This window comes from Alligator mississippiensis, chromosome 2 (assembly GCF_030867095.1).
Source record: "Alligator mississippiensis isolate rAllMis1 chromosome 2, rAllMis1, whole genome shotgun sequence".
NCBI classification, from domain to species: Eukaryota; Metazoa; Chordata; order Crocodylia; family Alligatoridae; genus Alligator; species Alligator mississippiensis.
This window is the reverse complement of record NC_081825.1, coordinates 51,632,552-51,653,685: the sequence shown is the minus strand read 5'-3', so window position 1 is coordinate 51,653,685 and position 21,134 is coordinate 51,632,552. Positions and strand designations below refer to the sequence as shown.

At 38.6% G+C, this 21,134-nt stretch overlaps 2 protein-coding genes across 25 annotated transcripts in view; one reads left to right on the top strand and one right to left on the bottom strand.

Annotated features, from left to right (window-relative positions):
- Nucleotides 1-4,494, top strand: part of APBB2 (amyloid beta precursor protein binding family B member 2) — a 393,847-nt gene extending 389,353 nt beyond the window's left edge. For all 19 annotated transcript variants that reach the window (XM_059721648.1, XM_059721653.1, XM_059721650.1 and 16 more), the window contains one exon: nt 238-4,494. In XM_059721648.1, coding sequence (XP_059577631.1) covers nt 238-405 — 168 coding nt within the window. In that variant the 3' untranslated portion in view covers nt 406-4,494. The remainder of the gene's footprint in view (nt 1-237) is intronic.
- NSUN7 (NOP2/Sun RNA methyltransferase family member 7) overlaps nt 4,293-21,134 on the bottom strand; it is a 70,306-nt gene continuing 53,464 nt past the window's right edge. For 5 of the 6 annotated variants that reach the window (XM_059721663.1, XM_059721662.1, XM_059721661.1 and 2 more), the window contains 6 exons: nt 19,773-19,983; nt 18,283-18,426; nt 15,887-15,988; nt 14,607-14,724; nt 11,592-11,709; nt 5,377-7,688 (listed from right to left, as the gene is read on the bottom strand). In XM_059721663.1, the coding sequence (XP_059577646.1) occupies nt 7,038-7,688; nt 11,592-11,709; nt 14,607-14,724; nt 15,887-15,988; nt 18,283-18,426; nt 19,773-19,983 (1,344 nt within the window). In that variant the 3' untranslated portion in view covers nt 5,377-7,037. Of the gene's footprint in view, nt 4,588-5,376; nt 7,689-11,591; nt 11,710-14,606; nt 14,725-15,886; nt 15,989-18,282; nt 18,427-19,772; nt 19,984-21,134 lie in introns of those variants that run through there. The other variant, XM_059721665.1, reaches the window with a different exon arrangement.

The window sequence follows — 21,134 nt, the reverse complement described above, 5'->3', positions numbered from 1 at the left end:
CTGGATCTGGCCTGCAGGCTGTATTTTGCCCACCCCTGTTTTAGGGTAAGGCTCTGTGCTCTAGGGCCATTTCTACCCATAGCTATGCTGGCCCCTTTCCTACTAATTTCGGTAGGGCTCTGTCTGTGTACAGATTCAGAAGATCTGACCATACACTATAAAAATAGATTGCATTTCTGATTGATCTGAAGCGACTGAATATACTAACAACTTCAGAACTCCTTTACTTTGTTGCAGTTACGGTATCAGAAGTGCTTAGTAGCCAGACCTCCTTCGCAGAAAATTCGACCACCACCTCCTCCTGCAGACTCGGTGACCAGAAGAGTTACAACTAATGTAAAAAGAGGAGTGTTGTCCCTCATTGACACTTTGAAACAGAAACGCCCTGTCACTGAAATGCCATAAGAGGATTCTTGTAACACTTAACCCAAAATATAGTAGCTACACTAAGGAAAATGAACTGATGATGCTCAGCCTTCCATTTGAAATTGCTGATGCTTTGTCTTCAGAGAATTTACCCTTATCAAAACAATGTTAGACAAGCATGTTCTCTTGTTCTTGCCACCATCGTGTGATATGAAAAGAAGCATGAATAATTTTTTTGCTGTCAGTGAGTTACATCATGAGCAATGGAAGGTCTATTTCTGATTGTAAATATTATGAACATTACCTAAATTCACACACACAAAGAATATGGCCACATCCCTCCTAGAGAACTAACGCTAAAAACCTTGGAGTGAATGATGCCTGAGTTAATAGTCTCACCGTCTTGAGCTGGATTTGTCACAAGCAAACCTTAAATCCTACAGCACTTTTCCCTATTTTCAACACTGGAGTAGGTATTGAATAGTTACCATTGACTTATAAATACCAAGTATTATTTTCCAAAACTGCACCTATTAGTTTTAAAGTGTCTGTTGGAATCAGTCTAGGAACTATTTAACAACTCTCCCTGAAATGCTTTTGAACCATAGTAACCATATTTCATCTACTGTTTATATATTATGACCTTGGAGAAGAATTGTTTTAATACCAAACCGATGCTTAAGATATTGGAAAAGTTTTAAGCAATACAAATCAGGGTGCATCAGCTTCAACTATCCATCCTCAGACAGACACATGTACCTGGTAGCTGTTAAATTTATTCTCCAAAGTCCTGCAGCATGCAACAAAAATGTGATTTGCTTCAGATAGGATTTATCCCTATCCTAAGTCAGCAGAGCCCAACCAGAACTGTGCAGACAAGGAACTATACATTTTCCTTAGATAAAACTATGACCTTTTTTTCTTAACAAGCTTTCAGGTGAAGGCCTTGTGATGCAACTTTTCCCATTGGAATTTGTTGTCGAGTTAAATCTTACATGGGCACAAAGGAAGAACAATCACATTTTTACTGCATAGGCCCGTTTGTGTGCACCTCGTCCTGTGGAGTTTTGTTTTACTTTCATTCATTCCCTTTCTGTAGCAGCTTTCAGCAACAGGTTGAAACAGCGATACAGTTGTTCTGACAATGGGGCTTCTCGTAGCACAACCTAGTTTTAATACTTCTGCTTCAAAAACTCCAATTATGTTGGTCCACACCACAGCAAGTTCCTTGGCAACAAACCATAAGGTATTTCCCCTCAGATTTGTGCATTTTAAATACTCTTATCTGTGCTGACACTAATTCTGAAAAGAGATTGTCAAGGTTAACAGATCCACAGTTTGACCTATTTGGTCTTTACATCTGTTCACAAAGGGTTTTGTGTTTTAAGTAAATGCTTTCTTGTATTTCTTCCCTTAAAATTACTGTTGATAGCTACCTATGGGCACCCCTCTGGTAAACAAATTAGGCTGAGTACGAGGTAACTGAATACATTTCAGCTTTTAGCTTATAGAAGTACTATTAAAAACAACAGGGGAAAAAGCTGTTAAATGAACTGAGCCTATATGAAATGGGACAACTGAGGGCCAGAGTGAGATACCAAGTGTAGCTTTGGGGGTAGCATTGGAGGAGGTGGCCCTGAAATGCTCCTTAACCAGCGGTTATTTTTTACATTCTTTTAGCAGTACCTAGCACAAAGGGAACCCGACCTGGCTGAGACCTCTAACAGGATACTACAGCACAAAGATATACATTTAGCCTGCGGTTCCAGTTCAGCAAGGTGTTAAAAGTGCATATGTGATACTAGGCAGACGAGGTTCTTTGGGTGAATCTGATATCTTTTATTAGACCAACTTAAATAGTTGTAAAACAATTATTAAGCAAGCTTTTGGGTTCAAAAACCCTTCGTCAGGCTAAGGAAGTTTCAGCAGTTGGTACATGCTCTTCCTGGATGGAATGAAATGTAAAGAAGCCAGAGGCTGGTCTGGTATGCATGCAAGACAGGTAGTCAGTGAAAATGTAGACTGAGGAGTCAATGGGTGAGAGACAGGCTGGGGGGGGGGAAGAGAGAGAAGGGGGATAAAAGTTTACTGATACTAAACACACACAAAATTCAGGTGTATGCTTAAATCCCTCACCATAGCAGTTGTCCCTCATCCTGTTCTGGAGAATCAAGGTTTGAAGCAGCCTCCATATACATTTGCTCCTTCTGTCTCTTGACTTCCAACACTGGTGATAGCAGTGAGTCAGGGGTCAAACTAATCCTTTTCCCACTTGCTCCCAAATGGCCATTAAATGATAACAGTCCCCAGCCATTACCAGTTTGGTTGATTCAGTAATCACTGGTCTGAAGACAGGAGGCTGTGTATTTGTTATCACTCTCCTGAACCAATCAGTTGCTATTTTTTAATGATAGGAAATACCCTGACAGTGAGCATTTCAAGTTTCAAACTGAAACTATGCCAGGGTTGAGATTTACAACAGTCCCACAGCAGTGAGATTTAAATAATATAGATATCAGCAATGTTTCCCAGATGGTCAAACCAGGACCTATTCTTTCTATAATTATAGAGTTGCTTTAAAAATCACATTAGTCACTCCCCATTGTGGTGCAGTTTTGTCTAGACTGTTCAGTAGCAAAACAAATGAGTCATGTGTGCAATCCCAAGAAGCAGTGAGGAGATGAAAGAGAAATGTGTGGAGGTGTCATTTGCAGATACTTTGTGTTAAAAATAGTCTGGTAGACTTTACCAAAATACTGGCCAAGACCTTGATTCTGCAAAACCCAGGTACCTTAAACATGCAAGTAGTCTCTTTGGCTTCAACAGGATCTTTATGCTCTTCAAGGCTAAGTGTATAACCTAAGTGTTTGGAATAAGGGTTAATTTTTGCAAAGCCAAATCTCTTAAAACAAAAGGTTAAGACACTTTCTGCCATGGCCAAAAAGTATGTATGATGCGTGTGAAAGAACAAATGCTAGTGTTTTACCCAATGTTGTAGTGACACTTCAGTTATCTATGCATTTTTGTATCTAGTGATCCTGTAAGCAGACAGCCATGTTCACTATGCCTCATATGTCTCATGTCATTTTTTAATTAACCTGTTAAATATAGCTTAAAATATTTTTATTTTATTTATTCTATTTTTACTGAAATATCCTGCTTTATTATGTTGACTTATCTTTACTAGAAATGGTCTCACAACTTTTCCCATGCTACGTAATCTCTGTGTACTATACGTTGTCTAAAAAGGTGGGTTTTGTAATTATTTGTAGTCACATTTTTATTGAAGTATGTAAAAGAAATGGCAAAAATGTGTAAAGCTGTCGTCTTATTTTTTAAATGCAAATAGTAAGTTAAGGCAGATATCACATCATCTCATTAAAATGTTCCATTGAGGAAGCAAGATTTATTGGCACTGCAAAAGTCTATAGTTGGAAGCCTTTCCTTTGAAAGCTACGGCAAGCCTTGGTGCTCTCTTTAGGTCTTATTTAAACTACTTACTATTTCATTTAAAGAAAAAAAGATATGAGACACCTACCAGACAGTTGCACAGGAACAAAATAAATGTATAAAAGGGCACTGATGTCTCTTACAGTGAAGACTTCTTGGGGATAAATGCTGTATACAGTTACTTCTACCGCTTAAAAAAAAAAAACTAAAACAAAAACATAAGCCCTTAAAAGAGGAATGGATTGAGTTTGTTCTGTGCCATAGACAAAGATTTTAAAGCCCTTTTCTTTTAATTGTATCAAACGTTCCATAAATCATTGAAGCAGGGATATGAAAGTGTTAGTAAATCACTTGTGGAAAATGGAGCTGTTCTTATTTCAACACCTGATATTGGCTCAAGCGTTAAAGCCCACACCTTAATACCATTACTCCTTTATGTGGCAGGCTTAGTTATCTTAATACATTGCTAAAACCTGTGCTGTGCAGTCAGCAGAAGTAGGTTTGATTTATTTTAATATCTGCAAAAGAGAAAGGAAAACACACCCACTGTTTATCAGTCAGAGTTCAGTGTTACATAAAGCAGCTGACTGAATCTGAAAAAGGACTTTTTTTTTTGCTGTTGACCACTTTTACACATTAAATGTAATCTGTTGTGAGAATAAATTTAGCTGCATAAAATGTCTTGTCTCTCTTGTCACTGGTCCATGACATTTGGAAACTGGTACACTTCTTGGGAAATGCCATTCAACAGCATTGGACACTTCCTCTGTCCTAAGGAAGGAAAGAAATTCAATGCATTTTGAATTGTTTGGTGGTAACTTAAAAGGAAAGATTAATCTCTTGGGTTAGAGAGAGGATGGCAGTAATATTCCTACCACTATACTGCCTTTAAGAAGTCCTAGAAGACTTTTTTTTAAAGAGGGCTGGGAGGATGGTGAGAAGGGAAGCAGTTGTAATGAATTTTTAGTGAGCTAGTGAACCTTTCACCTTCAGCTTGCTGCTGTTATTCATGCCCACAGTAAGGACTTCTGCAGGAAAAAGGTAGTTGTCAGGATTCAAACATGCACACCAGGCTTGGAGAAGGAAAGGAATGAGCAGGACAAGCTCAGGGCACGTCTGTTCTCTCCTGGAGCAACAGGATGGTTTTCTCTGTTCTTCCCATCACTGTAACTGCAACAGCCAGCTTGGGAAAAGAGGAGGAGCTGACTGGCCCTAAGTCAGGCCTGGAAAGGGCATAAGTACATCAGGAACAAGAATGACACTGAAGGGATAAAATGGAAACAGACTTCACTGCTGGGCTAGGGGCTGGGCAGACATGGCAATGAAAGTTCACGTTGCTTTGCATGGCCAGCTTCTCCAAAGCTGAGTCATTTGATATAAGTGCACACACCTGGGAAGGGTACGACTGAGTGACAATTAAGGTTTTCAAAAATTCCTGTCAACTTTTAACCTGTGGGGCTGATGATATTACATATCTGACAGATCAATTTTTGTACAGTCTTGAGGAGAGGTCAAGACTTTCACCTTTAGATTTTCAGCTCAAAGTATAGAACGAATGTAGGCATTTAATAGTTGTAATTTTATTTTGTATTCACTAGGACTTGAGAAGTTTAGCAAGTTACCAACTGTAATAGAAAAAAATCATTACTGTTAATATATTTATGAAGTTAAAAGTACATATACTTTTGGCTTAAAGTATAAATGATAGAAAGTTATCCTCCAAACCTGAACCTATTTTAAAAATACTACATAATACCTCTGAACTGGCTAGCTGATGTCAATGTTTAGAGAGAAATTCTAAATGAAAATATCCAGCAATTATTTCAAACACAGCAAAGAAGGCTTGAAGTTATTCTTCTCTCCAAGTTCAGAAAAGGCCTGTGAACACTGAAAGAATTGAGATGTGCTTGACAGTAGGATATCTTAACTCTTCTAGCTTTAAAAAAAAAACTTCTGAAAATACTGAAGCAGCTAATAATAAATGTTATGTTCCTGAACATTCAAAATTTGTATAGGTTGAAAATACAATCTACCAAGCAAGATGCAACAATATATTAATTACAAATTAGAATGACTGAGACTATTAGATTTTAGACAAATGTCAAAAACAGTGTACTTTAACTTTTAACTTGATCTTCACAAAGAACTAGAAATGCTTTTCGGCATTCTTCCCCTAACCCACATGCCATTTGGCTCAAACATTTTAAATCCATCTCCAAGACAGATATAAACCAAAAATTGTTCTGAAAGTCATTATTTAAATGAACAATATCGGTACATAAAAGAAATCACATTTGCTAGATACAGCATACCTACATCTGACAGAAGCACTTTTCACCATGAACAAAATGAGTGGTAAGAAAATAGTTCAGTGAGAATCAGGGTTTTTCAGGCTCCACCTGGCCTGAAAAGTCAATTTTAAAAGCCATGGCAGCATGATGGCCTCATGTTTGATATTAATTCAGTCGTCATTTTTTAGCATCCAAGTACACATGCAGTTTTATCATGAGGTTTTCTGTTCAATATTTTTCTGAATGTTCCAGCTGTTGCTTATTAAAGTATAGCTGCTAGGAAACAAGGACACATTTTTAAGACTATGTATGAACTTGTGTGTTCCCCAGATGCCTGCATGAAATATCTAAGCTGAGAACATACAACTTTGGCATTCACAAAAATCCACCTCTAATTTTAGAAAAGTAGCCTGGCTTGTAATTTTGACTTTCATTCCCATGCACCAGTGGCATAAATAATAATGCTGTTATTTTAGCAAACTCAGAAATAACCACTTGAAAGCTGAAGTTTGTAATGAGGCACTTTTTAGAATGCTGAATAAAGCTTGTGAAAATTAATCATAAGTTCCACATTCCTGGGTACATACATAGTTTTAGTGAAAGGCACCTTCCAAATTCTGTCACATTTTAAAATGATAAACAATTAGCTATATAATGTCTTGAGCTCTGCCCCCCAGTGATCCGCATTATCTCTAGATGTGTTATATGAATTTGATATTAAAAATCTAAAGTTGGATTAAAGCAACTACACAATGTATTGACCCTTTCGCAAAATAGTCCCATGCTATAGCCATAATAACCATGAAAAGGGTATGAACTGTAAAGCATCTCTATAGGTAGCTGTAGTCTAAGTGTAGAAAATAACCTACACAGAAGTCTTAAAATAAATATAAGTGATTATATCTACAAACCAGTAACAGGAGTCCATCTTCAAAGCCATGGTCGAGGATGCTTAATCACAGCTGAAGGTAATGTTTCTTTCGATTTCATCAGTCTTTTTGACACAGAAGGTACAAGCAAGCCATGTGTTGAGCTGTTTATTCCAATCCAGTGATAGTAATAATGGTGAGCTGCAATTCTGGATTTGTTGCCTTGTGGGTTGAAGTACGGCACCATTACTGGAGGCAGAACTATCTCTACAGGTTTTAGTACAACCATTTTATCTTCTGCCCGTGGCTTAATATTTGTCCGTTTCTCAAGCACTTTATTCATAGTTGATGGGTTCGGTGCGTTCTTCAACATTCTAGGCAGGGAGGAGTTTAAGACAGGTTTGGTCATTTTCTTCCCTTGAACAGAATTGTTTGTTTGGCTCAGATTTTTTTTCTCAGAATTACTAATTGCTTTTGATACTGAAATTTCAGAATTAGATTTAAGAGATACCATCTCTTGGCCCAAGAATTCTGCAATTTTTGTTTGTGCCGAGATATCTTTAGGCATGTTTCTTTGCTGCACTGCTTTTGATTTCTTCTTCTTTTTCTCTTCTTTCTTTGAGGGTTTTTCTATTTCAATGCCTTCTAATAGTCCTTTGGCTGCAGCACGAGCCAAAATGTCTTTAACAGATACAGACTCAGATGGATCCTTCTGAAAATTAAAGAGGAGAAAGTAATGAGCTAAGCTACAATATTATTTTAATCCCTTAGATACCTTATAGCTATTGTCAAATTCAGGATTATGACCCCACTGTATGTTCTAGAAAAAAGAATACAAATATATGTAAAGCAACAGACTGAGGTCATTAATGACCTAACTTCACTACAGAATCAAGCAGGAGAACTCAAGTCATTTGTGAAAACACTGCTGACAAAGTTCCTGAATAATACGATGGGAATAAAAAACAAGTATTGCCTTGCATTCAAAGTAATGTGTTCATGCTTTTCAAGAATGTTTATGGTTTTATACAGTGATGTTCAGTCTCCAGCCCGTGGGCTGGAACCAGCACAGAGCCTCATCTGGCCTGCAGGGCTCCACACAGGTTTGGAAATTTGGCAGTGGGGGAATGGTGGCAATTAACATTGCCACTGCTCCCCCACCACCAAATTTCCAAGCCCCGTAGCCAGATGACATGGCCCTGTGAGCTGGAACAGGCCAAGGCACTAGGCCTGATCTGGCACATGCAGGGCTGGGGCCCTATGCTGCATTGTGCCTGTTTGCCAGCCTGCTGCTGGATCACGTCTTCAGGCTGACCCCACGCACCAGATCTAACCTATGCACCAACTCTGTATCACGCATCTGGCCCACAGCCCAGAAAGGTTGGATACTAGTGGTCTAGTGTTTGTAGGAAGGAAATGGAATTTTCAGCTGTTAGGTTTGTGGCTCCCAACAGATTTGCTGTGCAACAAGTCACTGATGCGCAACTTAATCCCCTCTATCTATCACTGGTGAGGTCACAGCTGGAGAACTATGTCCAGTTTTGGGCCCCTCAACTACAGAAAGGTTGTAGACAAATTGGAGAGTCCAGTGGAGGGCTACAAAAATGATTAGGGGGCTAGGGCACATGACTTATGACTTGTTGCAGGAACTGGGCTTATATAGTCTGGAGAAGACTGAGGGGATTTAATAGCAGCCTTCAACTACCTGAAGAGGGGTCCAAAGAAGATGGAGCTGGACTGTTCTCAGCGGCAGCAGATGACAGAACAAGCAGCAATGGTCTCAAGTTGCAGTAAGAGACGTTTAGGTTAGATATGGGGAAGAACTCTCTCACTAGGAGGGCAGTAAAGCACTGGAATAGGTTACCCAGAGAGGTGGTGGAATCTCCATCTTTGGAGGTTAAGACCCAGCAAAAAAAACCTTGGCTAGGATGATCTAGTTGGAGACAGCTCTGCTTTGAACAGGGGGTTGGACTAGATGAACTCCTGAGGTCCTTCCAACCCTAATTTTCTATGTTTTTTTCTCTGTTTGCCCATGCCCTGTTTGAAAATATCTCCGCAGTATCTCAGAATATAGAACAAATGTTTGTAAAGTCTTCGAGATCCTAAGGTGAAATATTAATAAGGGTAATAAGACAGTTACTAGCAGAAGTGTACCCAGTGTGGAAAGTTCATCTAAGACATTAATAAATTACACAACTGTCAAGGCAGATTAGTGAAAAACAGAACCAGCATTATGAACCACATATGAAGGAAGGAAAAGGTTAATTTAGACTTGCTAAGGAAAACTGTCATGTAAGTGAAGAACAGAAATTTTAAACTGGACACCTGACAGGGCATGTTTGTATCATGGCAGTAACAAACCCTGGCCAGACTATGCCCAACACAGGCTGCCTACCTGCTGCCACACACAGGTTCCAAACCTGGAAATGTGCTAGCAAAGATGCACCAGGGCATCTCTCCATGGCTGTTTTTGAGTCCTCATTCTCCAGTGTGTTTGAGAGGGGACATATTTCTGGAGGCAGCAAACAGGTAGGCAAGTCATACCAGGGCTATCAGAGTGCATGGTTTTTCCTGCCAGGGAAATGGTAGAAGTCTTAGTAGCCCTTTTGAAGAAAAAAAAAAAATCCTACATTGACAGATAATTATTTAACGGGGGGGGGGGGGGGGGGGTTCACTTGGAATTCTCTTGTTCTGCTATAACCCTTCAACTTTTAATCTCCCCGTGAGTCAAGCCTTTCATACAGAGTATTGCTGTAATACACTGGAAGAGGGACTGAATGATCAAATAGAGCTCACATCTGTTACTTCTAAGATTAATCATCTGAACAGGTTTTCCATAAAAATAAGAGACCCTCCCTGCCCCCAGCAGAAAAAATACGAGCTTATATTTTCCTCACCTACTTTTACAACCCACTTTAAGGTCCCTAAGGTGGTCGCAATCCTGTCAGTCCAGAGGAACACTGAACCAGTATTGACACAACTGTATTGCTGGGCCAGTCATTGTTAAACAATTTCAGAGTGACACTGCAAACACTACAAGGATTATGCTTACTATGACAAAATGATTGGGCATTACAATCCCAGTCCTACGCTAGCACAATCACAACGCAGAACCAGTGCCCAAACTGGATGTTACTTTCAACTTAATGGCAACAAAAAAAGTTCCATGTCCAGCACACTTGAGTAGTTTTACTAGAAGCTGAATTGTGGCTTACCTTGTGCCTGTATAAGCTTGTGTTTTGGAAAGAGCCTTATTTTGAAATATGTAATTAAGTGAGACGCAAGCATTTCTAGATTAAAAAATACTCATTATTAGAAAAGATCTAAAATTTATAAATTTAAGATGAAAGCAGCTTTGAGTAGGAAAAAATCAATTTCTTTTCAACAGGATCCTTCATTTTCTTTCATTTCAAAAGGAAAACATTTAAATTTGAAAGTGATGTTAAATTTGAAAGTGATGACACTGTATGTGTAAATGGGTAGTAAATAGATTTGTACTGCAGGCAGCAGGCAGAAGATTCCATTTAATCTAGGACGATTCCAAGCATTTGTGTGATCTAAATTGAAATAAATACTTTGTAAAGAAACTGAGTGACTGGGCAAAATACTCAGATTCTTGTAGGCTGCTTCAGTTAGGAAGAGTTTATGGTGGTCAGGTATCTACAATGCAATTTTCTAATCATAACATCAAGCCTCTTTCCTTTGGCATTCTCTAAAAACCTTCTCTCTCTGCCTTTCCTTTGGGTCAAGCTACTGAGCTTGTTCAGGCTGTGTCAGGCTTTGTCTGTTTCTATGTGCTTGCTCTCAGCCATCAAATGCCCCTTCCCAAAACTATTCCTAGCCAAAAGCCCTCCACTCGCAGCATACACATTTCTGCACAGCTTTGTATTAGTTTCAGGAGGAAATATGCTTAACTATCTCTTACAGCCAATTTTAAACAAGCAATATTTAAATCTATCAGTTTCAGCAGTTTAACCCAACCTATAACAGGGCTGCAATCCTTGTGACATGATTCCATTCCACAGTCATGTTAAGAGAAGATTCATCTGTTGGCAAGTCTTTGCAAGGTATGCAGGAGTGCTAGGATCCCTCCTGGGCTCTATACATGCAGACAAACAGGATGACTGATTGTTTTAACTGACTCTAAGCACTGGCTCCAAACAACATGCTTTAAGCAGTGTGGCTACCGCACCATGGTGACAGTGGAGAAAGGTCACAGGAAAAGAATGATCCTAGCTTCACACCAGACCTATTCTCCCTACAATACTGCAGTGATGAAAAAAAATGATCAAGCAGTAAAACAGACTGCGTTGGTCACATGCCCTTCTCTTCAATGCACCCACACCAAATACAAAGGATGTGCTACAAAGCTTCCAAGATGTTTCACTCTCATTTACCTCTCGATAAACTGTTGCCTTGCATCCTTGTCTTTAGTCTTGTTTGTCCAGTGAACACTCTGAGACAAAGGGGGCTAAGCTGAAGTCAAGTTACTTATATATGATACATTTTGTATACTGATTTATTAAAAGATACTAAAAAATAAATATCATATATGAAATATTTCAATTTAGTAATTTTTTTCAATGTAGACCCATTCTGCTTCTTTAGGGCTTACCTCTCTTGCTAGGACTGCTAAGAAACAACAATTGGAAATCTCAGATGGCTCCATTTTGAAGAAAGAATCAGAAGAAATCTCTGAGTTGCAGCAAACAGGAAGAACAGGTGGACTAAGCCTAGGGAATATTACAGATGAGATGACTCTAATGAAACAGTTCACATTATAAAATTCAAACAAATAGAGACACTAAATATCAGTTTGAAGTACAATCCCTAGGTTAGAATCTTTTACAGGCATGCATTAATATTTAACCATATTATTCTTCATTTAATAAACACAATTCTGATTCAAAACAAACCGAGTCCACTGGAATTCTACATTTTTCAATAAGGTATACTGACCATTTGCAAACAAAACTATTAAAATTAATAAACACTCTTAGATGGCTTTTCTCATGGCTACAATTACATAGGCACTCTGGAAGGGAAGTCAGGGCCTGGATCCTTCTACTCAATGTTTCATCGCTGGTAGGGTCAGAAGGGACCTAAGCAGGTTATCAAGTCCAACCCCCTGCCGGGTTCCCCACTGCCCTCTAGCCAATGAATGAATAATAAAAAGAGCAGTGGTTCAGCTTCAAGAGGGAGGGGGACTATATAATGCCTAACCTGTGGCCTGGTAGTTAGAGCTTTGTGTAGGTTCAAAGCTATAAGCAGGTCTCCTTTTTTTCTGAAAGAGTGCTCTAACCAGGGTGGATAAAAATCAATGTTTTGTTGTTGTTGGTTTATTCGATTTTTTATTTAAATAGGATTTTTTAAAATTTATTTGTATTTGAGTTTAAGATGGTTTTTAAAAAACTAAACATATAAAGATAATTTTAATTTAAGATATGTTAATGCTCAAAGATATCATCATGGAATAGGGATTATAACTTCTAATTATATACTATTTGAGAGAATATATTCATGTAACCTTTTTAGAAGTTTTATAAATAGGCCACAACAGGCCATAGACTATATTAGGGGCCCAATCTTATGGGGGTCCCAGAGGCTCCTCCATAGATTAGTAAATATTAAAGAAAACTACTCTACCCAACGGGACTCAGTGCTCAATCTAGAAAATCCATTGAGCATCTCTGTAATGCTTAGTTTCAGTTCTCAAACAGTGGATTCGTCTCCAGACATATAGGCGAACAAGGTTCTTTGGGTAGATGTGATATCTTTTATTAGACCAGGGATTTTCAACCTTTCCTTAAAAGGGGGTGGGGGGAGGAGGGGGAGCACAGCAGCCGGATCTGGAGCGGGGGGAGGAGGAAGGAGGTCTTGCATGCGTTAGCGCAGGGTGGTGGATGGTGGCACGTGAGCTCTCTCCACACCCTCCCCCCCACTGTGTTCAGCTGGTGGGCCAGCGCCTGTGCAGCTCACAGAGGGGAGCCGCTGCCCTCACCCCCCTGCTTCTGGGAGGTGGTGGCACAGGGTGATGGTTGGGAGCATATAACCCCTTTCCAAGTGTCCCCAGGTGTACGCATACCCCAGTTGACAACCCCTGCATTAGACCAACTAATTAGTTGCAAAAATTGTTCTCTGTAGGCTTTCAGGCACAAATGCCCTTCTTCAGGTATAGGGAGAGTTCGTTGTCTCCAGAGATAACATCCTTGTTAACAGCAGTCTATGGAGATGAGGGATAATAGACCTGATTACCTACCCATCAGCCCTCTTGTCTCTCTGCAAGTTTGTATACACCCAGTCAAGCCCTTAACTTCATGAAACTGCACTTTTAGAGAAAGGTAAATGAATAAAAGGATATCAAACAAGAACGCACCTTTTGTAGAAAACAATAATTAAATTGAGGCTTCCTACCCAGTGATTTAAATAGATTCGATTTAAATCAAATCCACCGTGCAGTGAACTGCGTCAACATTTCTCATTTTCCAGATACACTTTTCAACTGTTCCAGGAAGTTTTAAACTGACATGGTTGTAAGCTTGTCTGCTTCAGGATTAAACTGCATTTAAACGAATTTAAGTGCTTCCCTCAACATGTAGTATGGGTTGAATTCTCTCATGGGAATGAAACAAAGTAGGAGACAGCATTTAAATTCTGTTTTGTGTCAGGAAAAAGGAAGTGGAAATTATCTCACTATGCCCATGACATGAGATGGGAAAAGCAAACTGGTTTCAAAACCTATATGAATCTCAGCACATTTGCAGAAGTCAGACAGTCACTTCCCAGATCCATGAAATAAACAGACAGGACAACTGAGTCTTATATATTTATATGAACACTAGCCAATTGCCTGTCAAGAATAACAGGGGGGCGGGGATGGAGTTTCACCACCTAACGCCCCATGCTGCTGCTGTTCTGCCTCTTGCAGAGACCAGACCACCCCCATCTGGTCCTCAGTGTGGCTTCAGAATCATGGCAGTGCTCCCCTATACTTGGAGCACTCTGATTGGCTGTTCCCATCAGCCAATCACTGTGTGAATAAAGCGTTACAGACAGACGTAGGCTTTTATAATATTAGAATACTAGCCAACTGCCTGTCAAGAATGACTGGTGGGGGTGGAGAGCAGGCCGGCTTCCCATTCCCTGCTCCATCCTGTGTCCCCACCATCATAGCGGTGGGCTTTCTTCTGTCAGAACACTTCTTCACACTCTGACTGGCTGTTTGTCAGCCAATCAGAGCACAAATAAAGCGTTACAGATGGCCAGATTTAGGCTTTTATAATATTAGAATACTGGAAGATAGAACCATCGAAACTTCCAGCTAAAATGTGAGGTCAGTGGACATAAGAGCGCTAGACAATCTGGCATTCCTTTACATGTAGCAAAATATTAAAGGGAAAGTAAAATACATCAGTGGCCATATTTACTTGAATTTAAATTTGAATTTCAATGGAATGGACAAACGAATTTAAATGAATAATTAAAATACTCTTCATAAATCCATAATCCAAAAAAGGTAAGTGCTTTACAAGTATAATTGACCAAAAAGGCATAATGCATCTTGGAGAGTATTTTTATGATTCTCTCTCTAAATTTTACATTTTCTACATGCAAAAAAGCTATTCCTTACCTGTAAGGTTGTACTTTACCTCCTTCCACTCCATATTCTAGAGCTTTGTTCACTACTTCTTCATTTTCCTCTTTATAAATTGAACAAGTGCAATAGACAATGGCTTGTACTTTATTAACTATAAACATTAAAAAAAAAATCCCAAATTACCATTTTTGGAATAAAGAAAGCAAATTAAAAAAAAACTAGAGCTAGAGATGTATAACTGTTATGAAAATAATTGGGAATTTACCAGATATCTATTGACGGAACATTGAACAATAAGTTAATATTCAGAGACTGCTTAAAATCATAAAAGTGATACAGAAAAATGTATTATATCATTTTTTCCATCTCTCCATCAAAATGTGGGACAGTTTTACAGTATATTTTTAGTAATTTGTCCAGTTTGTTTTTATTTTTCAAGCAACAGAGTTACCAGCACCTCTAAATCTAGTTGCCAAGAAATTTATGGCTATACAAGGATAAATCTTTTTTAATTTCACCCTATTGCATACAGTAATACCCATATATGCCAACCTAAATAGTTACTCTTCTGTGTCAAATATTTGCAAAGTGAAAATTGATTCAAGGACTGTGTCTTGAGCTGTATTCACTCAGCTCAGAAGGGGGGCTTTTTATTTATGTATGCTATGGGAAGGGAATGGAACAAAGACAATTCACCTTTAAACCTTCTCCAATCCCTTGGCCACAATGAAAGGCAGCAGGCCAGCTCCCAACATGACAACTGCGGCCTTAAGGCCATTCTACTGTAGGCTAGCAGCCAGTGTTCTTGCAGCTGATGATTAGTGGGACATAGGCAACTCTTGTCCATGTCTCATGTAATGGGGCTAGTAGGGGTGGCAATAAAAGTAATGGTACAATGGCCCTGTGCCACACTGAGAAATCATGGGATAGTATAAGTAGTTCAAGCCGGTGCCAGAACTTGGGCCTTTGTTTTTGCTTGCTTCACTAGCCAAATTATACATAGTTAGTCCTTTTAATTTTTCTTTCCGCTTTTGATCATCTTTGTTTTTCTTCTACAAACTGCCTCTAATTTGTATTCTAGTAATGTGATAGCTGGAACCAAACGCTGTATGCCAAATACTTCTCATGTGATACAGAAAGGATCATCATCAGGGAAGAACTTAGCAGAGTAGGAGACTAAGAAAGTAAGTTCCATGTGTGTTATTTGAGGGATTCAGTAGACATTTGCCACTGAACATTTAGTGTATACTGGGGTTTTTCAGTGTATTATATTTTGGTCCAATTTTTGCAAAATTGAAAGCAAACAGACTTACAGTGCGTAGCATGCACTAACTCCTTAAATTGCTGCTCAGCAAGAACACCGAGTTTATCTTCAGCTACAGATCCTTGGAAAAGGTCTTTAAGCAATCCCGCATCTAAATGTAGAAAGACATTATTAAATAGCATTAGTCAAATTTATTTTTACATGTGAAGCTTGTATCTGTATTTTAAAATCCATTCCAATTTGCAGAAAATTCCCTATTAACAGATCTTGTTGCTGTTAAGTGTAATGAAGTGCAAGGCATCAGCCCACAAGATGTCTATGATTATTTATTCCCTTCCAATTATTTATCTAGTTTATATGTGAATGCAACTTCCTGTATTATTTCTGTAGTCACCAAGAATATTACCCCAGCTAATAATCACAGTTAAAAGCCTCCTATCCCACAATATGGTCATTACTGACTTAACAGAATGTCCTCAAGTTTTTTTAATGAAATAAGTCTGCATCCACTTTCCCCATTTCTCCTTGCTGTATGAACCAACCTTAAATCAATGGGTGCTTGCAGATGTACCTCTCCACCCAAAAAACAAAAAACCAGCGCTTTATTTTAACTTGGTGCATTCCCACATGGAGCCCCATGCATGCCCAGAAGAGGCAGCACATTACTTCAACCTGGCTCGCCTGATGTCTATAAAAGATCAAGTTCTTTAGTCAGGTTTTTTTGGTGCTTTTTTGGCACCTAATCTTTACTGACACTGCAGAGCTGAGTTGAAATAACATGCTGCTTCTTCCAGTACAGCACAGTTTTTTGGGTTCTGTATTTTTTTTAATGTCTGCAAGCAGTCTTTGTTTTTGCTCAGAGGAGATTTAAATTAAGCCATATTACTTTTTAACTCTAAATTGTATTAAAGTTTCAATTTCCTATTTCCTTGCAATTAGAAGAATTAGAGGTTTACTGAGTTATCACTATAAACTGAATGGGGAATTACATAGGACTCCATGAAACACTGCTGTTAATCTACCCATATGTCTATGTAGTGTGACAGAGTTACTGCTTAGAGACGAGACAACTTGAAAACTATTAGCAGCTGCCTCCTTCAGCAGCATTTCACACTTTATCTCTCAGACATCTAGAGTTTATTTTTGTTACAGCCTCAGTGTTGGAGTTAGGTATCTCATAACTCATCAAATAAGAACCATATTTCTGTATTAACAAATAACATCTAGTAAACTAAAATATCCCCAAAACACAGATTATGTTTAGGCACAGTGTTGTTCACAACTATTTTCCATAATTTTCTATGATTATTTTTATTATCCATGTGCCTATCCTAATATTTCCTTGTTTCACTTAACAGTTGTATCTTCATCTTCTGTCTTCAGAATCACGTTTCTTCTTATACTATGGGTGCTGACAGACATGGGGGGGAAAAAAAACCCAAGCATTTTACCGGAAGAAGCAGTGCGTTACTTCAACCTGGCTCTGCAGTATCTGTATAGATCGGGTGCTTCAGTGGGGCTTTTTGGTGTTTTTATCTAAAGTTGATTCAACCAGCTATTAGGTAAAAGTGCCAAAAAAGCCCCACTAAAGCGCCCAATTTATACAGAAGTTAGGAGAGCCAGGTCCTAATAACGCAATGCCTTGTCTAGAAATGTGCTGGGCTTGGTGTGGGAGCATGCCGAGTTTGAAGTAAAGCACCATTTTTTGGATTTTTTTCACATCTGCAAGCAGCCTACCTGTTTTCATACCAGCCAATGCTGATGTCATAAAGGCAGATTATTAATTCATAAATACAGTAGCAGATAGACACTTAAAGAAAATAATTGCCAAATTTTATGTCTAAACAAAAATCAAACATTTCTACAATTAAGGATAAACTCTGAGCCACGAAAAAAGCATCTTAGCTTTGGTGAAAAACAGCTCGACAAAAAAGAGTGTACTGGTATATAAGAATACTAAAGATACACTTTAGAGATGGTTTATTTGACCAACATGCATTACAGCCAAACACCATTGTTGCTGAAAACTGAATGTTTGTAACTGCAGATTACACGATACTACAATTATCCAAAATTTGGTTTACCTAAAAATTCAAAAGTAACTTGAAATTTAGAATTTTCTAAAAAATTCAACTTTTTAGAAATTCCAATACTCTTTATTTTCAGATATTTCCACTACCATTTCTAATGATCAGAGTATATCCATTCTTGTAATTTTAGTCATGAAATAATACAATGGCATTTCTACAGAAGTTTACATTTATACGAAGTAGTATATTCAAAGTATTTAGTTATTCATATGACTAATATATATTAGTTGAACTAAGTTAACTAATTGTAGTAAAAATCAGGAGATAAATAGTGAGCACTGCACAAACAACATTTCAAAAGCAGTTAAAAAGCTAACAAAATGTTTTATCCTATTTAGCTTAATTGTAAGATTACCTTCATGTTCACTTAGAATAAATTCTATTGGGTTACTAACACCCAGTCCTGAACATCGAGGTAGCAACAAAATAACTTTTGCTTTTTGCAGTCTGTGATCTGTTGGTTCTATCTCTGTAAAATCCTCATGTAGTAGCACAGTATCTGAGAAACAAGCAAACACTGAAGGCTAAGTATAAAAGCAATCCAGTAATATTTTACTGTAATAAACCTGTAATCACATTGCCATTATGCAAATTTCACTAAACTCTGCCCTCAAAGGCATCCAATTCCAATTGATTTCAAATACCTTTGAGGACATGGACCTTGGCATCTGCCACAACTATATTTGCATTTGAATACTTAATCATCTCTACAGCAAGAGCCCATGACAATCCCACAGCCTTTTCACATTATGCCCTGTTGGTACAATTAGGAGAAAGGCTTGTCAAGAGGATTTTTAAGTTAAATTCCCCAAAATGCCTTTAGAGTCACATCTGGGATTTCTTTCTTGAGCTAACAAAATCAGATGCAACTGAAAGTAAAATGAGCATATGGCCAGAAAACTGAATATAAAAACTGTATTACACTGCAACGCCTCCTAAATTATGCAGGAACCCCAATGCTGCTGAAAGAACCACTCTATCCCACTTTCACCTCAGGAAGTTTACTGATGAATGCTCTCTACATCAGTCTGTCTTATACCACAAAAAGACTCCCTTCTTATTTCTTAAATTAGTGGTGCTCCTCTGGCCTGCAACCAGATCCAGCCTGCAAGGCAATGTCATCCATCCCATGGGTCACTATGCACCCCAAAATTTGACTCTGGGGAGAAGCGGCAGTGTTAATTGCTGTTCCCCTTCTGCCAAATTTCTGGACCTATGGGAATAAGGCTGGGTAGCAGAGTGTGGGGGCAGGCTAGCACGTGACTAGATGCAACACACTAAGCCCACACACGGGATCTGGCCTGCGGACCTGGAAGGTTGAGCACTGCTGTCTTAATTGATTAAGAAAGTCGGATTAGTGACAGTTATAACTTAATTTCAGTTGCAGAGACAGAATTCTCTGGGGCTTAAGAAATAGCATTTCCAACTGGGAACCCCTAATTGACCCGTTCCCTAATAAAAATGAAGACATAGACAGATTCTATTGTTATCTATGAGGCAGAAAAATGGATTAGACAAGAATCCATTTAGGCACTTAGGTAAGTGTAATTTATTCTACAATGCTTGAATCTCTGAAAAATCCATTAATGCATTTATTTTCTAACAACTGCCATCTTACCTTCCAGACTGAATCAACAAGCAACAAGGAGGAGATTGAGGGGGGGCTGTCCACCTTTTGCATTAACAGTTTTTCAGGGACTCAGGGTGAAACAGAATCTCACTAAGAATACTTAAACAAGAGAATCTGGCTCTTGTGGTCTTAGGTCAGTGATTCTCAAGGCAGAGTCATCATACTTAATGGCATCTGCAAATATCCATACTATAAAATAGAAGTTTAACTCATACTTTTACAGTCCAGGCATCTGAACATGTCCTTCAGCGCAGCTCCCTTAGCCTGTGATTTTACTCCACATACAAATACTTTAGATGTGCTCTGATTTGTCAGTACTGATATATGGGCAACAGTCAACCAGGAACCCATATGAGCCACTATGACGTCATCATCCATGTTCAATAAGGCTTTCACAGAACGTACAGCAAGGCTGCGAGATTTATCCTAGAAGACAATGCATATTACCAAGTAATTAAATACAGCTAACTAAGAACTGGTAGATTTTGGTTGTTGAATTTTAGTTCAGGCTAAATGTTATTAATTTGGCTTCTCATAGTACTGTACTTTTTCAAACTACAAAAGTGGGCTCATCCATTTCACCCAAAACAGGGAAAGGGAGGGGGTCCATACAGCTAATCATACTGTATTTTCCAAAATATAAAGTAAATTTTACCTAAGTTACTAAATTAAGCAAACTATACAGTTCCAGCCTCAACGTGAGGAAGGATGAAGTTTGTCAACAGGCACAGAAGGGTAAGAGAAATGTAGGAATGTTTGCATTACCCCAGTGAACCCCCCAAAAGACTTAAAGCAAATTACTGTGAAAAATAAATGCTGTACAATATGCAACATGCACCCACTGAAGGCAGTACCCTCAAAGCTTGCTATATCACATTTTCTATGACATGAAGACGCATGCAATGACAGTCATGTGGCTGCACTATCCAGTCGCAAAGGAGAAGTAACCCCTTTCAGTTCAAAGGAAGAGATATGGAGAAAGTCCTGATTAAATGCAGTCTCTTTACCCTGGAGCAACATATGCTTCATTGATACAGACTTGAACCCAGAGATCATAAAGAGCCAGAAGACCTCCAAAAAGATTGAATGGGTGATCTTAAAGTTACCAGTAGATATTTTTGTAGATAAAGGTGCATCTGTGATGTAGATCAACTATTACTTCCTCCAATTTGAGGTTGCTAACACACTTTTTACATTGTAGGAAAGTATGCATTTTCTTGATACTTTCTTAGAAACAAATGAAATTTCATTTTCAGATCACTCTGGGAAATGACCTGGTATGACATTATAAACCTTTTTTTAGGTACCAGTGCTGTATCAACTAAACTTACCTTTCATAGCCCCATCAGAAGTCCCTAGAGGATACTGATGGCCTGGAATAGATAAAGCTGGGAGACATGTAGAACACAGATGACAAGCACTGTGCTGAACTTGACAAACTGTGACAGTTGTTTTTAATAACTTTGACAGTAGATTTGCAGGATGTGAAGAAAAGTTTCATTGTTGCCACCAGAGACTTGGCAAAGTTCTAATGAGCAGATCTTTTTGGATGTTGAAAAACTGAGTTAACCTAGGCT